The 16,210-nt window shown below is 43.0% G+C and overlaps 1 protein-coding gene across 1 annotated transcript in view; it reads left to right on the forward strand.

Moving 5' to 3' along the window:
* LOC142095494 (uncharacterized) overlaps positions 1-16,210 on the forward strand; it is a 101,903-nt gene that overhangs the window by 54,869 nt on the left and 30,824 nt on the right. The window contains exons 16-20 of the mRNA XM_075178438.1: positions 7,213-7,311; positions 7,462-7,573; positions 8,477-8,574; positions 8,723-8,816; positions 10,094-11,341. Of these exons, the coding sequence (XP_075034539.1) occupies positions 7,213-7,311; positions 7,462-7,573; positions 8,477-8,574; positions 8,723-8,816; positions 10,094-11,341 (1,651 nt within the window). The remainder of the gene's footprint in view (positions 1-7,212; positions 7,312-7,461; positions 7,574-8,476; positions 8,575-8,722; positions 8,817-10,093; positions 11,342-16,210) is intronic.

Consider the following 16,210-nt stretch of genomic DNA (forward strand, 5'->3'; position numbering starts at 1 on the left):
CTGCTCCACGGGAGGTTTCTGTCCTACCTGAGCGCACGCGCCCTCTCCTGCTCCACGGGAGGTTTCTGTCCTCCCTGAGTGTGCTCTCTCTCTCTCCCCCTCTCTCCTGCTCCACAGGAGGTTTCTGTCCTACCTGAGCGCACGCTCCCTCTCCTGCTCCACCGGAGGTTTCTGTCCTACCTGAGCGCATGCGCCCTCTCCCTCTCTCTCTCCTGCTCCACGGGAGGTTTCTGTCCTTCCTGAGCACGCGCTCTCTCTCTCTCTCTTTCATCAATGTCCCTTCTGTATTCTTGGTCCTGCTTCCTTCTTCTGCCACTAAGTTCAAGCAGGTCACAGAATCTCCCCAGTGTTAGCAGACTCACCACGAACACCTGGATGTGCTCCAACCAGCGAGACACCATTTCACACTGCAGGAGGGTGAACAGTCCATAATTGTGTCCCGAGTAGTCCAGCCTAAGAGGGAGGAATACCCTCTCCCCATTCCCATTCTCCAGACCAGAACTCTGTAGGCGTCACTACTTATCAAGTCACAAAGAAGAAGAAAAAAAAAAGAAAGAAAAATGTGTGTACAAGGGGCCACTCCATGGCTTACAAATTCCCCACATTTAAAACATGCATTTCTGCTTTATTGATGTAGATTAAGAATACAATATAAAAGATTGCTGTTCAAGATCTGCAATCCAATTGGCTACCGAAATATTAAAAAGGAATTGTGAAAGTTAAAGTCCAAAAGATAACTCTTAAAATAGCAGCCAATAGCTGCCAAACCATATTACATTATAGATTGATAATTACACACATATATATTTAGTCTATTATGACTGTAACAGACTTATGGCATAGAAAGTCTCTATAAATTATAATATAGTCCATAGATACAAATAAAACACTGCAGTCCCAGGGAATTGAAAGAAATGATGTCATGTCTGACTCTATGTCTATGTATCTACCTATCTAATCCTAAATCCCCCCTCCCTCTGTTCTCTACACTCACTACCTCCTCTGATGTGTTACACACCTGACTTCCGGTCTCTGCGTTCCACCTGCTCTCCGCCCTCTGTCTTCCAAAGACCGGAAGTAACTTCTGGTGTATAGCGACTTCCGGGTGACCGTAGAATAGGAGGAAGCAGAGGAAGACATTGTTGTGTCTGGCAGTAGGTAATGATATTATTGTTATATATTATACACGGGGAGCTGGACTCTGGTGTCACTTTACTGTATGGGGAGCAGATCCCGGTCTATGGTTATTATTATACAGGTGGGATGGACTGTGGTGTCCTGCTAACATACTACAGGTGGAGCAGGCTTGGTGTCCTATATAATATATATATATATATATATATATATATATATATATATATGTTATAATAAAACAGGTGGAGGAGCCTATGGTATTTCATGTTTTATAGGTGGATCTGGCCCTCATATTCTTATGTAGACAAAGCTCGCTTTGGTGTCCTCTTTTAGAAAATAAATAGTTGGAGGAGACTCTGGGATCATGTTGGTATAATACAGGTGGAGGAGACTCTGGTGTCATGTTGGTATAATACAGATGGAGGAGACTCTGGGATCATGTTGGTATAATACAGGTGGAGGAGACTCTGGCATCATGTGGGTATAATACAGGTGGAGGAGACTCTGGTGTCATGTTGGTATAATACAGATGGAGGAGACTCTGGGATCATGTTGGTATAATACAGGTGGAGGAGACTCTGGCATCATGTGGGTATAATACAGGTGGAGGAGACTCTGGTGTCATGTTGGTATAATACAGGTGGAGGAGACTCTGGCATCATGTTGGTATAATACAGGTGGAGGAGACTCTGGGATCATGTTGGTATAATACAGGTGGAGGAGACTCTGGCATCATGTTGGTATAATACAGGTGGAGGAGACTCTGGTGTCATGTTGGTATAATACAGGTGGAGGAGACTCTGGCATCATGTGGGTATAATACAGGTGGAGGAGACTCTGGTGTCATGTTGGTATAATACAGGTGGAGGAGACTCTGGCATCATGTTGGTATAATACAGGTGGAGGAGACTCTGGCATCATGTGGGTATAATACAGATGGAGGAGACTCTGGTGTCATGTTGGTATAATACAGGTGGAGGAGACTCTGGGATCATGTTGGTATAATACAGGTGGAGGAGACTCTGGGATCATGTTGGTATAATACAGGTGGAGGAGACTCTGGGATCATGTTGGTATAATACAGGTGGAGGAGACTCTGGGATCATGTTGGTATAATACAGGTGGAGGAGACTCTGGGATCATGTTGGTATAATACAGGTGGAGGAGACTCTGGTGTCATGTTGGTATAATACAGGTGGAGGAGACTCTGGCATCATGTGGGTATAATACAGGTGGAGGAGACTCTGGTGTCATGTTGGTATAATACAGGTGGAGGAGACTCTGGCATCATGTTAATATATTACAGGTGGAGTAGACTCCGGCATCATGTTGGTATAATACAGGTGGAGCAGGCTTTGGAATCATTATAATACAATTGCCCATCAGGGATGTCACCTTTTGTTGGAATCAAAACAAGTGAAAAGATGAAGTAGTGATGTTGTCAGTAGCAACCAGACAGATATTTGCTTTGATTTCTAAAATGTATTAGATACATGATCGCTATAATCTGGTTGCTATGGGCAACACCGCAATTTTTCTTTTTCACTTGTCTTCTTAAATCTACCCGCACAAGTGACCCGTTGATGCAGGTTCAGACATGCAAGGCCAAGTCATGACCCCCACTGAGCCCTGGATCTTACTGCTTGTAAATTTGTCAAAACAATTCACTCTGATGATTCAGCAGGGTGGCACAGTGATTAGCATTGCTGCCTCACAGCACTTGGGTCGTGAGTGCGATTCCAACAAAGGCCCTATCTGTGTATTGTGTGTATGTTCTTCCTGTGTTTGCACGGGTGTTCTGGTTTCCTCCCACACTCCAAAAACATACCGGTAGGTTAATTGGCAAAATGGACCTTGTGTGTTAGGAAATTTAGACTGTAACGGGACAGGGACAGATGTGAATATTAAAATGTGGATCACTTGACATGGAATGACCCCAACATTTTTTGGAGGCAAAGAGGAGGTGAGACATAAGGCAGGAGTTAGAAAGACAGGTAGGGTCCAGAGTAAGTTTTTTTGAGAATGAAAAAGAGCATATTTGAAGGAAGAGGGGAAGATACCAGTGGAGAGTGATAAGTTGAAGAGGTGGTAAGGTGGAAGTAGGCCATGGGATCCAGGGACAAGTACAGTATAGAAGAAGAGCATGGACTTTTTTGTGAGGTGAAAGGAGCACATAGTGGCGTGGCTGAAGGGGAGGAGAGATGGGGGACTTGGCATGAAGAGATTTAACGTCTGAAAATTTCAATTCTAGAGGTGAAATAGGTAATATCAGTGACATTGATGGAGAAGAGGGAGGGTGAAGGAGGGCAGTTGGAGAAGATGAGAGACTTGAAGGAGCAGAGTTTGTCAAGGATGAGGTGGTGCTTTTGGAGGAAATGATTGTTTTGAAGTGGAGGATGTCGGCGGGGGAGCAAGATTTCCTCCAGAGATGTTCATCGCTGTGGGAGCATTTTTTTTAAAGCGTTAAGTATTTTTGTAGGACCAAGGTTGAGGTCTATAATGCTGGAGGCTGATTGAGTGGGCCGGGGCAGTGAAATCCTGGGTGGAGGTAAGATTGTGGTTGTAGAGAGACATCAGTGCAGAAGATTGACTTGGCCAGGAAGAGGCAGGGTAGGCCTCGACTGGCACATGCGTAGGCCCGCAGATGATCCAGTGGTAGTAGGCCTCAGGTACTAGGGCGCGGAAGCATTTCCCTCCAAGGGGAGGCAGGAGGAAGTCCTAGGGCTGCTGGTTGTCGGTGAGTAAAAGAGGGCGCTGGAGAGGAGACTGCAGGTACAGCACATGCCAGGAAGTACGGAAGGAGGATTCAAGTTACAGGAGAGGAGGGCCTCAGTGGACAGTACTGAACGGGAAGTATGGTGGGAGGCCATTGGCAGAAGGACTCTATTCAGGAGAGCTTCCTGGGCAGGCCTACAATGATTAGGGGCTGACATTACAGAGCTCGAGGCAGAATGTAGGTAGATTACAGAGCGGTGGACAGGAGCTCAGAGAGCAAGCGACTGTCCTTTCTTGAGAAAGTGATGATCTAGACTCTGGTGTCCTATTATTGTAATACAGATGGAGTAAGTTTTGGTGTCATGTTATTATAATTCAGATGGATCAAGCTCTGGAGTCCCGCAATTATAATACAGATAGATCAGGCTACAGTGTTCGATTATAATGTAAATGAAGCAGAATATGTTGTGCTGTTGTTATAATACAGCCGGAGCAGACAGTGGTGTCCTGTTATTAGTATGCAGGTGTAGCAGACTCCGGTGCCCTCTTGTTATCATACTGATGAGCAGACTCTGATATTGTAGCAGCTGCTGTAAACAGCTGCTGAGTGGTCAGAGAAAAGAGTCATATATAATAGATAGATAATACCGTTTCAATAACATCTTTTTTTCTTTATTTAAATGATGGTATCTGGAACAAGCTGGGGATGCATCTGTTTTGAAGAGATCATGCTATCAGGGTTTCTTATTTTATTAATCTATAGAGACTCTCTCAGAGATTGCCAGTGGCTGTGAGAGTCTCCAGATAAATGATTATCCTCATGTAAATGCCTCACTCTACCTAACTGTGTTTCCCAACGTGTCAAGGTACACTGGAACATATGGTTTGATTACAGCTTTGGAAAAACAGATTCTCCAAGACAATATATGAAATATAGTATTGACTATCCCTTTTCTCATTGTGTGTATGATGTGCTTCCTGTTCTCCTCTTCCCATGGCTTTACCCCTTATGCTTTACTATGTACTTTCCACAACTACCCTGTGCTCCCTGTTCTCTCTCAATGCCTTTACCCCTTGTGCTCTCCCTCCCAACCCTGTGCCCCTATGCTTTTTTCCCCAAGTCTTTTCCCCTTGTGCTCTCCTGTGTACTCTCACCTCCCACATCTGTGCCCTCTGTTCTCCTCGCCCCATGTCTTTATCGCTTGTGCTCTCGTGTGTACTCTCACCTCCCACCCCTGTGCCCTCTCTCCTCTCCTCATGTCTGTATCCTTTCTGCTCTCCTGTGTAATCTCACCTCCCTCCCCTGTGCCCTCTGTTCTCCTCGCCCCATGTCTTTATCGCTTGTGCTCTCGTGTGTACTCTCACCTCCCACCCCTGTGCCCTCTTTTCTCCTCGCCCCATATCTTTATCGCTTGTGCTCTCGTGTGTACTCTCACCTCCCACCCCTGTGCCCTCTCTCCTCTCCTCATGTCTGTATCCTTTCTGCTCTCCTGTGTAATCTCACCTCCCTCCCCTGTGCCCTCTGTTCTCCTCTCCCCATGTCTTTTTCCCTGGTGCTCTCCTGTGTATTCTCACCTCCCTCCCCTGTGCCCCTATTATTTTTACCCCTTGTGCTTTCCTATGTACTCTCACCTCCCACCCCTGTGCCCTCTCTCCTCTCCTCATGTCTGTATCCTTTCCGCTCTCCTGTGTACTCTCCCTCCCATGTGTTCCCTGCTTTCCTTCACCCCTTGTACTATGTGTTCCCTGTTCTCTTTTACAACTAGGACTAGATTGAGTGCAGCCGTTCTTCTTGCTGTATTGTGTAACAGAATTACAGTCTTCTGTCAGGGTAACACTGAGCATTGTAGTTTATCTTCATGGTCCAAATGTAGAAATTTTAGTTTTGGGCGTTGGAGTTCCTTTAAAATTTCGTGCGTAACTCTGCTGTGCTGCTGGACAAAGAATACTATGAAACTGAAATGTCACAGGGTGGGATGCAGGGAACACAACCTCTGGTGCTGCTTGATGCGCTTGTTCTTATTTACAGGAATAGGGTCAATGTTAAACAAGGAAGTGCAGAGTGAGAGCAGGCAGTGTGAGACCAGCCATCTGGAGAATATTACACCAGTGTTACCTTCTGTAACACCATCACTTGCACAATATGGACTATTGCGTGGTCATTTCAATTTCTTTTTAGCAGAGCCAGCTGATAGTCGGCCCTGGACGACAGTCTGATGATGAATGAGCCAGAGGAAAAGGAGACCACATAGGGCCAGCAGGTTGCAAAGGACAGAGCAGAGTTCACACAGAGAAATGGAAAGTTAAAGGGTTGTTGGAACAAAATAATAGTAAGTAAATGGAGGAGATAAATTAGGGTTGCTGAGTAGGGGGAGGTATTGTTGAGTCCATTGAGGGCGGGTGACTTATTTTTATTGACGTACAGTGGTGGGAAAAGGTAAAATGGAAGGGTGGTAATAACTGGACTGTAGAGGAATGTGAGATGGTTTGAGGACATTGTAAAAAAATGTATAGCAGTGGGGCAGAGGGGTGTACAGTATGTGTGGAGGAGACTTGGTGAGCAGAGTGAAGAAGAACATGCTGAGTAAGCTTTTATTGTCAGTCATTGGTGGGAGGATCAGGATTGTACAGAAAGTTGTTAATAAGTGTTCCCAAGGAGGAAGGAGCGTCAACTACTGGAGCTCAAGAGGAGACATTGAGTGGAGGGTAGAGGTTGGGGCACTGCACATGGGTTATCCACTGTTGGGATGTTGGAATATGTTGATTGTAGGGGGAGCTGCCAGGATTCAGATGGTGGAGGGGGCTGAGATGTGATTACTGATGGAGGCAAACAGGACAAACATAAATGTTTCAATCAGTACACTGTGTTAAACAGCAGTGAAGAATATATTTAGTGAGCTTGAGACACCAAGAAGCCATCCCTGTGTGTCAGGAGGATTGAGCAGGACCCAGAGCCCCATCACGGTGCCTCCACCTCACTCAGAGATACATGAGAGAAACAATGACCAGAAGATCCTGGAACTCACCAACAAGATCATTCAGCTGCTGACTGGAGAGGTGACTGCTGGGAATGGGACATTATACAGTACCACCAGGGGATGTGTCTGTGTGATGACTGTATCATTGTGTGTGTCAGGATCCTATAAGGTGTGAGGATATCACTGTCTATTTCTCCATGGAGGAGTGGGAGTATTTAGAAGGACACAAGACTAAGGACATGATGATGGAGAATCACCAGACTGGCATCACTAGAGACTTTGGTTTACTGTAAAGGAGAGAGCTCTATTGAGGGTCACCTAGATACACACATCATCTGATAATCACATATAAACAATGTACTCAGTCACTGTGTGTCTCCTACAGATGGATCCAGCTACACAAACACCCCCAGACAGATGTCCCCGTCATCTTTATTCACTGGATTGTACGGAGGAAAATCCCAGGATCCCACAGGAGTATCAGGTAGATGGAATTTATGGTCTCACCGAATTTCAATATACTAAAGCACTGTATGATCTGTAGAGACACCGTGTGTGTCTTATACACTGATTGATTCTTCTGCATTACTGAACCCAGACATTGTGTTATTTTATTATTTTGTTGGTTAATTAGCGTGAAGATCTGATGAGGATTAAGTTAGAGAATAAAGAGGGAGAAGAAGAGATGTATGTGAGGGGTGATCAGCAGTGTAAGGAGGAGGAAATCCCTACAGATATCAGCACAGGTGAGAAATAAACACTTATCACAGAAAAGTCACATATTCTTGTGCAGTCACTAGAACAGTCTCTTATTCTACACCGTCCTCCCCACTCTCTCATACATCAGTACAAGGGATGTTGCCATAGTGATTCAATCACTGATCAATGGAATGAGATAACATGTGACATTACTTGTGATCCTCTCTGTGCACTATCACGTTTGTCATTATCCCTGATACTGACTGTGAACTAGTAATAATAATAATATATGTGGTACTCCGTAATGACTGCATGCTGTTCATTTTATTTGAGGCAAGCTGTATACTAGCACTACAACTATCTATGTTATTAACATGTAATGCACGTTATGAGTTGTGATTTTACACAAAGCTGTGAGTTCACAGGTTGTTTGAGTTATTACACCTATCCTGACGCAAATCTACTAGGGTGAAATAACATACTGTCCAGAAAAACAATCCTGCTCAAGAGGATATTGGAGGTTTCTCACCAGCAGACCTAGCTGGAACCAGAGAAACCCACACACTCCTCAGCTTCAAATGCCCTCTTGCCAATGACTTTAGCATCGTCTACTGTTAATTCTTTAAGATAAAGACATCTGGACTTACTTTAATTGCTTTCAACAGATAAAAATGTAACAGTGTAAATACAAATAAAAAAAATGTTAAAAGGGTGCTAACACCAACTTTATACTATAAACTACCTACTCATACCAAGGCCGATCTTCTCAAATCGCAACTTCACAGAATCAGCTGTGATTAAAGCGAGAGCTCTTCCATGACTTCATTGCGTTACCAGATGGATCTTAATATATTGTTTTCCAGCATAGAGTAATTCCTGCTTTTCATGTCAAGCTATGGTGTGGTTAGGTTATATAACCCATGTACTCAATCACTGTGTATCTCCTACAGATGGATCCAGTAACCTAAATGCCCCAGAGAGATGTCCCCGTCCTCTTTATTCACTGGATTGTACATGGGAAAATCCCAGGATCCCACAGGAGTATCAGGTAGATGGAATTTAGGGACCTCACCAGTTTGACTATTCACTACATGATCTGTAGAGAAGTGGTGTGTGTTATATACGGATATGCTACCGTTTAGTCTCAATTATTTAAATTATTAAAGTGTTATTTTATTATTGTATGGGTTAATTAGGGTGAAGATCTGACTTATATTAAGGTAGAAAACATAAAGGGAGAAGAAGAGACGTATGTGAGGGGTGCCCAGCATTCTAAGGATCTCAACACAGGTGCGTAATACACACTTATTACAGAAAAGAGTCACATGGTCTCCTTGTTCAGTCACAACAATCTCTTCTACAACCACAGTGCAAACTTATGAGAAAAAAAATATGTTCTCGGTGGGGCAGTCAGGTGCCATCAGCCACCATTAAGCACCTGTTCTCCTCCTCCCATCATCTCATTGTGTGCTGCCGGCTAAGAGATCTGACCAGTCTCCTCCCAACAGTCTGTTAATTCCCGTACATCAGAACAAGGGACGTCACCATAGTGATTCAATCACTGATCATTGGGATAAGACCCTGTTGGATATTACCCATGATCCTCCATATGAAATACCAAGTGACATTACTTATAATGCTCCCTGTACACTATCACATACGAAATTACCCATAATGTTCTTTGAGTAATAATATCTGAATGCTAGTTTCTCTATATGTATATACTAACACTGCTATACTAATGCAAAGCAGCAGGGGTTTCCCCCCACTCTATTATCAGACACACCCCATCACAACACTCATTTCACACATACTTTACTTCTCACACACACAGAAATATAACCACACACAAGTTTTTGCACAATAGCTTCCCTCAAATCTCGGGTTGGATGCTCTGTACTGTCGCTCTTCATCTCCTGATCTATCTCTGTATCCTGCTCTGCCCTTATGCTGTCTACCGCTTTCTGATGTTGCCCATATGTTCCCTGCTTCTTTTCTTCACTCTCATTGTGTGTCTACACCGAAGCTTCAGCCTAAATTATTACCTTTACTCTGGCTGCTGGGCTATTCTACCTGAGTTTGAACAGAAGGACATATAGAGGCTGCTTCATTGTTTTGTTTTGCTTCATGTGTGTCCACATAGGCAATGTATATTCTGCTTACTAGGCTCCAGTGTTTGTGTGTGAGGACAATGTCTGGATGGGCATTGTGGTTGAACAATGTCACTGGCTAATGAAGCTCCCTGTCCTATGATGTAGGCTAAACAGTATGAGCTTGGGAAAGCTCCCAGAGTCTGCATTTTGGCTGAGGTTGTCCAGTGTGACTGTACAATCTGCAGTCACTGTGTCTGTTTCTATGTAGTGTGCTTGGTAATGTGGTTGTGGTATTTTACGCTAATGTTCTATCTGTTTTACAAAAGAGACAAATTTACTATTTGCACATTTATAATTGAAATAAAGTGGTCCTAGTTTGCAAATTAAGATTGAAACTGAATAAAATAAACTCTGTAATAGTATGATATGTAAAAAATCAAGTTTTTCAATTCTATTAATTTATTTTATTTTCAGCAGATGGATGCAAAAGCAGGAATGCCTCGGAGGGATGTCTCATTTTGGCTCCAGATTTTAAAACAGAAGATAATAAGATCACACTAAATTTTTCAGGAGAAAAGCACATTAACCTAAATATACAGCCAGTAGTGGACAGTGCAGATATATTATCTGATACCTCTAATCATGAGGAATGTTCTCCTGACAACTCGGATATTGCTAAACATAGTACTGCTCATATAGATGATCAAATCTTTCCTTGTTCTGAATGTGGTAAATGTTTTATTCATCTGTCAGTCTTTGCTAGACATCAGAAAACTCACACAGGTGAGAAATCATTTCCGTGTTCTGATTGTGGGAAATGTTTCACATATAAATCAACTTTTGTTGAACATCAGAGAACTCACACAGGTGATAGACCATTTTCATGTTCTGATTGTGGAAAATGTTTTACACATAAGTCAGCTCTTGTTGAACATCAGAGAATTCACACAGGTGAGAAACCTTTTTCATGTTCTGAGTGTGGGAAATGTTTTACAAATAAATCAGGTCTGGTTACACACCGCAGAACACACACAGGCGAGAAACCATTCCCATGTTCTCAGTGTGGGAAATGGTTTACGCAGAAATCATCTCTTGTTGTACATCAGGGAACTCACACAGGTAAGAAGTTTCCATGCTCTGAGTGTGGGAAATGTTTTACTCACAAATCTGCTCTTGTAGAACATCAAAGAAATCACACAGGTGAAAAACCATTTCCATGTTCTGAGTGTGGGAAATGTTTTACACACAAATCGGCTCTTGTTACACATCAGAGAATTCACACAGGTGAGAAGCCATTTCCCTGTTCTGAGTGTGGGAAATGTTTTGCACAGAAATCAGGTCTTGTTACACATCAGAGAATTCACACAGGTGAGAAGCCATTTCCATGTTCCGAGTGTGGGAAATGTTTTATAGAGAAATCAAGTCTTTTTACACATCAGAGAATTCATACAGGTCACAAACTATTTTCATGTTCTGAGTGTGGGAAATGTTTTACACAGAAATCAGTGCTTGGTAGACATCAGAGAACTCACACAGGGGAGAAACAATTTTCATGTTCTGAATGTGGGAAATGTTTTGCACATAAATCAATTCTTATTGAACATACGAGAATTCACACAGGTGAGAAGCCATTTCCATGTTCTGAGTGTGAGAAATGTTTTACACAAAAATCAACACTTGTTAAACATCAGAAAATTCATAGTAGAAAAGAAATTTCAATGAGCTGATGTACATGAGATGATTGCAGCAATCTAAATATTGTAAATGCTATTGATATTAATAAAACAAATTATGAAAACAGGCATAAATATATTTACATAATTTATATCCAAATGTTAATTAAAATTACTGAGCTGTAGAGGGCAATTCAAAGCTCCAGTCACACAGTATATTATCTTGTTATAGTCTAATTACCGTCCACAGACATAGTTGAAGTGTGTCAAAAATAAAGAGAAAAAGGTTTCCCTCAAATTGGATGCAGTCTTAGGTTTTCAAATTCATTTTTAATAAGTATTCAGTTTTATTCATTAAACAACTAAAACCAGAAATGAGTGAAATATTTTAAAATCAAGAAAGAAAATGTGTAAGAAAAATAGATTTGTATATTAAAAGAAAACTGCTCTCACATATAACAAAAATTGACATTTTAACGTTCCTATTTGGGGTACCTGATTGATTTATAAGTTCTAATGTAAATTCCTTAGAGACAAAGGGCCTGATTCATTAAGGATCTTAAATGAAGAGGATTCTTATTTCAGTCTCCTGGACAAAACCATGTTACAATGCAAGGGGTGCAAATGAGTGTTCTGTTTTGCACACAAGTTAAATACTGACTGTTTTTTCATCTAGCACACAAATACTTGATAGCTTATTTGTATACTGAAATTTAAAGTTGATATATGTGTGCTACATGAAAAAAAAGTCAGTATTTAACTTATGTGCAAACAGAACACTCATTTGCACCCCTTGCATTGTAACATGGTTTTGTCCAGGAGACTAAAATAAAATCCTCTTCATTTAAGATCCTTAATGAATCAGGCCCAAAGTTCCTATAAATGTGATTTCTATATAGATCTAATATAATGTTGTGAATGTGACAAAGATCAATGACTCAGCAATGACGTCTCGGCTCATCAGAGGGTTCATTTTATTACATAACGTTAATCTTACATTAGCAGCCGATAATAGAGGTTTCTAAAGAACTTTTGTGTAGCCAACAACGGATTCTCAGTCCCTAAAAGGGGTTGATTATCTGGTTTGCGTCTCAGTAATTAATTTATTTGACTGCTGTAAGCAGCCGAGATACAGCAAGGCAGTGTATACACTGTCTGCAGCACGATCCTTTCTATGTCTCAGGCTTGAATTAACAACCACTGATAAGTCATTCGGAGTCCGCTATGTGCTCAGTAATAAATTTTACAACTTAGTTTTTACTCTTCCCATCATACACATTTACATCTTGGCCCCCTAAAAGCAATATGTTCGTACGTACCTATGTATACACTAGATACGTAAATAAGCATGTGTGTTTGGAAAAAACACAACCCAGAGTATTTAATTATAGTCGGTTAATTACCTCCAGTGAATCCCGCAATTCTCTGGTTGTGTGAACAGATTCCTTATCTCATTTGTAGGTAGTAGTAACCATTCTCAGTCTTTGGACTTCACAAAGTTAAGGAAATTTGTTTAATTGACATGTTGACGGCTCCTTTCCTTTACATATTATACAAGTTATTGGTGTTTAGATTACATGATGCACAGTCAACCGACGTCTGCCTGTCTCTGTCTTCTTTTAAAATATTTAAACGCTTCAGACTCCCAGTACTCAAGCAGCATGGAGGGTTTCTCGAGGATTCCCTATTTCACTATACATGGGAGGGCATGTTTGATTAGGGAGGGGTTGGCCCTTTGTTCAAAGATCCAACCTAGATGGAGACGCTGGCAGAGTATGGTTGAAAACAGCAAAAAAGACATCGTAAATGACCAAGTGGACAATTCTAACTTTATTAAAAAACATTTGAAAGCACAAACTTAAACAAAACATAAAGTAAACAAACGTAAAGCCCTACAAACTTGTCTAACATGTTCCCTCCCCTCTATGCTCTCCCTTTGGCCCGGAAACAGTAATTTTTTTTTAGTAGTGCCAATGAATTTGGTCACTTTTTTCATTTAGCCTTAAAAATTGTTTTATTTTGTATTATTATGACATTCTTTTAGCGGCGTTCACACTGTGAATGCTGCGGATGCTGACAGGGACAGGCGCTTTAGTACCGTTAACCTGTCCATCTGCAGACCCCCAGGAAAGGGGTCACCTGGTACCAGAGGGTGCTTAGGGACTCGGCCACTGACCAGGGCAGTGTCATGGACCGCAGCTGCATTCTACTGGTCTCCCATGCCGAGGGGAGGTGGAGATGCCAGCAGTTCTAGCCCTATCTCAGAATATCCACTGCTCTGCAGGGACAGACAATGATTGGACCACAGGTACAAGGGGCATATTTTTGGTGAGGAGCGCAGTCCTCACCAGTTTACACTGCATTTTGGGACCATGTTTAATCATAGGCGGGCTAAGTAAGGGGAGGAGCTGGATAATCCCCCTATGTTTCCCGGGCTCTGCAGCTTACAGACGCCATTTTAGCTGCTGGTACATGCTGTGACAGTGTTCCCTGGGGAGGTGTCACTCACCGAACTATTAGTTCCTCTAGTTCTAGACATGGGCCTCTCTCTCTCTTGTCGGTGCCTGTCTTGCGCCGCGGCCGTTCGCCATCTTGACCAGAGGATTGTGCAGACCTACAGATTGTTAAAACCTTGTTCCTATCCTCATTGGATAATTAATCACTCCCCACTACTTAAGACACCTGTTGCCCTATTACCTTTGCCTGTTCTTGGTCCTCATTCTGCTGAGATACCAAGGAGTTTCCTGTTCCTACCTTTGGTACCGGTTTGTCGTGGACGCTACCTGCGCCTGGACAAGTCTCTACTCCACACAAATGGTAATACATGCCTGCTGCAGACCGTTTCACGCTACCTTGTATCTTACCTTCTCCTGGACAAGTCTTCACTCCACATCAGTGGTAATACCTGCCAGCCGCAGACCGCTCCATGCTACATCGTATCTTACCTGCTCCTGGACAAGTCTTCACTCCACATCAGTGGTAATACCTGCCAGCCGCAGACCGCTCCATGCTACATCGTATCTTACCTGCTCATGGACAAGTCTTTACTCCACATCAGTGGTAATACCTGCCAGCCGCAGATTGCTTCAGGCTACCTTGTATTCTACCTGCCTCTGGACAAGTCTTCACTTCATGTCAGTGATAATACCGGCTAGGTGCAGCTTACTCTAATTACCTATTTTCGGGACTAAGTTCTATTATGCCTCTGTGGTAATAGCTGCGAGTCGCTGACTCTTCTGCTACACTGTACGATTGGCTGCTCACATAGACTTTATTCAGTTGTCAAGCATCTGCCTGTTTTATGCTGCCTACGTGCTAAGCACTTTGGAACTCTCTCCTCCTATTATTACCGCTCATCATTCTGCCGGGTTACCATTGTTTCTACTGCTCAGAGATTACATATATATATATCATTGACATTCCTTCTGCCATTCTGTTTAAATAGTTCCGTGTATTTATTGTTCATAGCTGTTCCGTATATTCACCATACTCCCCAGGGGGCCGCTACCTGCACAGTGGAAGCCGCTAAAACCCATACTTCCTTGCGGGAGTTCCTGGAGAAGACCAGCCACTGTGTTAGACTCCGCGCCTCTGGTGAGTAAGGCTACATCTGGTGAATTCTGGGTAAAACTCCTAGTGACCGTGACAGGAGGGAGAGCAGTTAGATATCTATAGAATTGCATTTAGTACATATATAGAGCACGGTGTTCACCCACTCTATTACAGTTTAGATGGTGTATATACTGTTAGAACTCTATTTATATAGATTGTGTGTCTCTCCTAATTGTCACCTCTTCTTTCCACACTATGTCAGCGAGAGGGACAAGTTCCAAGTCCAAAGCTGCTTCTGTGATGTATTTCACCTACTCCAGGTGCCAATATAAGCTGGCTTGTGGATGGTCGGACCCGTGGGCCTGTGCACTCTGGTTCAGCGTTTGTTTGAGGGAGTGGCTGACCTGGCGGAACTGCCATAGGCCAAGGAGCTGGCAAGGTCCATTGCAGAGCTTAAGAGAGATAACCCAGGTTTGAGTAAGGTAGGTGCAAACACATTTACTTCCTCTAATATAGGTACTCGGTCTTCAGATCTCCTTTCCTTGGGTCAAGCATCTCAGATAATGACCGAGACTGCAGGGGAGTCTTCTAAACCCCGTTTGATGCAACGTTAGAAAGATCGTTCCAGGATTTGAGCAGGGTATCTTCTTTCCTGGAAAAAATACTGCTCACCACAAAAGCAGGCAGACAGCTTAAACGCTTGGCCCCTTCTCTATCCCAGGACTTAAATGACTCTGACACGGACCTCTCCTTACAGGAGAAGGGTGAGATTCCGGATGAAGCAGAGTTTGAGGACAATTCGGGGTGGGAGGAAGATCCTTTCATTAAACAGGGAATTGAGGATCTAATATAGGCTGTGAGACAGGTGTTTCATATTTCAGATGAAGATCTTGTCCCTGCACAGACGTCTATGTTCAAGAGAACAAAGTAAAGGACTGTTCTTTCCCCCATCTCCTCAGCTGTTGGAGATTTGAGGTGAAACCAGACTTGAGCTCGACACTAAGTTCCAGATACCGAGAAGGTATCTGCTTTATTATCCCTTTCCCAATGTGGAAATGGGATCTTGGGAAACCCTAATGTGGACGTTCCTGTGGCTCATCTGGCAAAATCTACACTGATTCCGTTGCTTGGTGTGGCTGCCTTAAAAGATCATACTGACAGGAAGCGCAAAGGCATTCTAAAGTCTATCTGGCTGCCGGAGAATCCCTGCACCCGGTTATGGTGGCCGCCTGGGTCATTAAAGCAGTAGAAAAATGATCTACGGCTTTGAGTGACGACATCCAGGCTGGCACTGCGAGAACCGAACTGTTCCCCTTAGCAGACCACATTAAGGAGTCTGCTGAGTTCCTGGGCGACAGTCTTAGAT

Source organism: Mixophyes fleayi, chromosome 6, assembly GCF_038048845.1.
Source record: "Mixophyes fleayi isolate aMixFle1 chromosome 6, aMixFle1.hap1, whole genome shotgun sequence".
NCBI lineage: Eukaryota > Metazoa > Chordata > Amphibia > Anura > Limnodynastidae > Mixophyes > Mixophyes fleayi.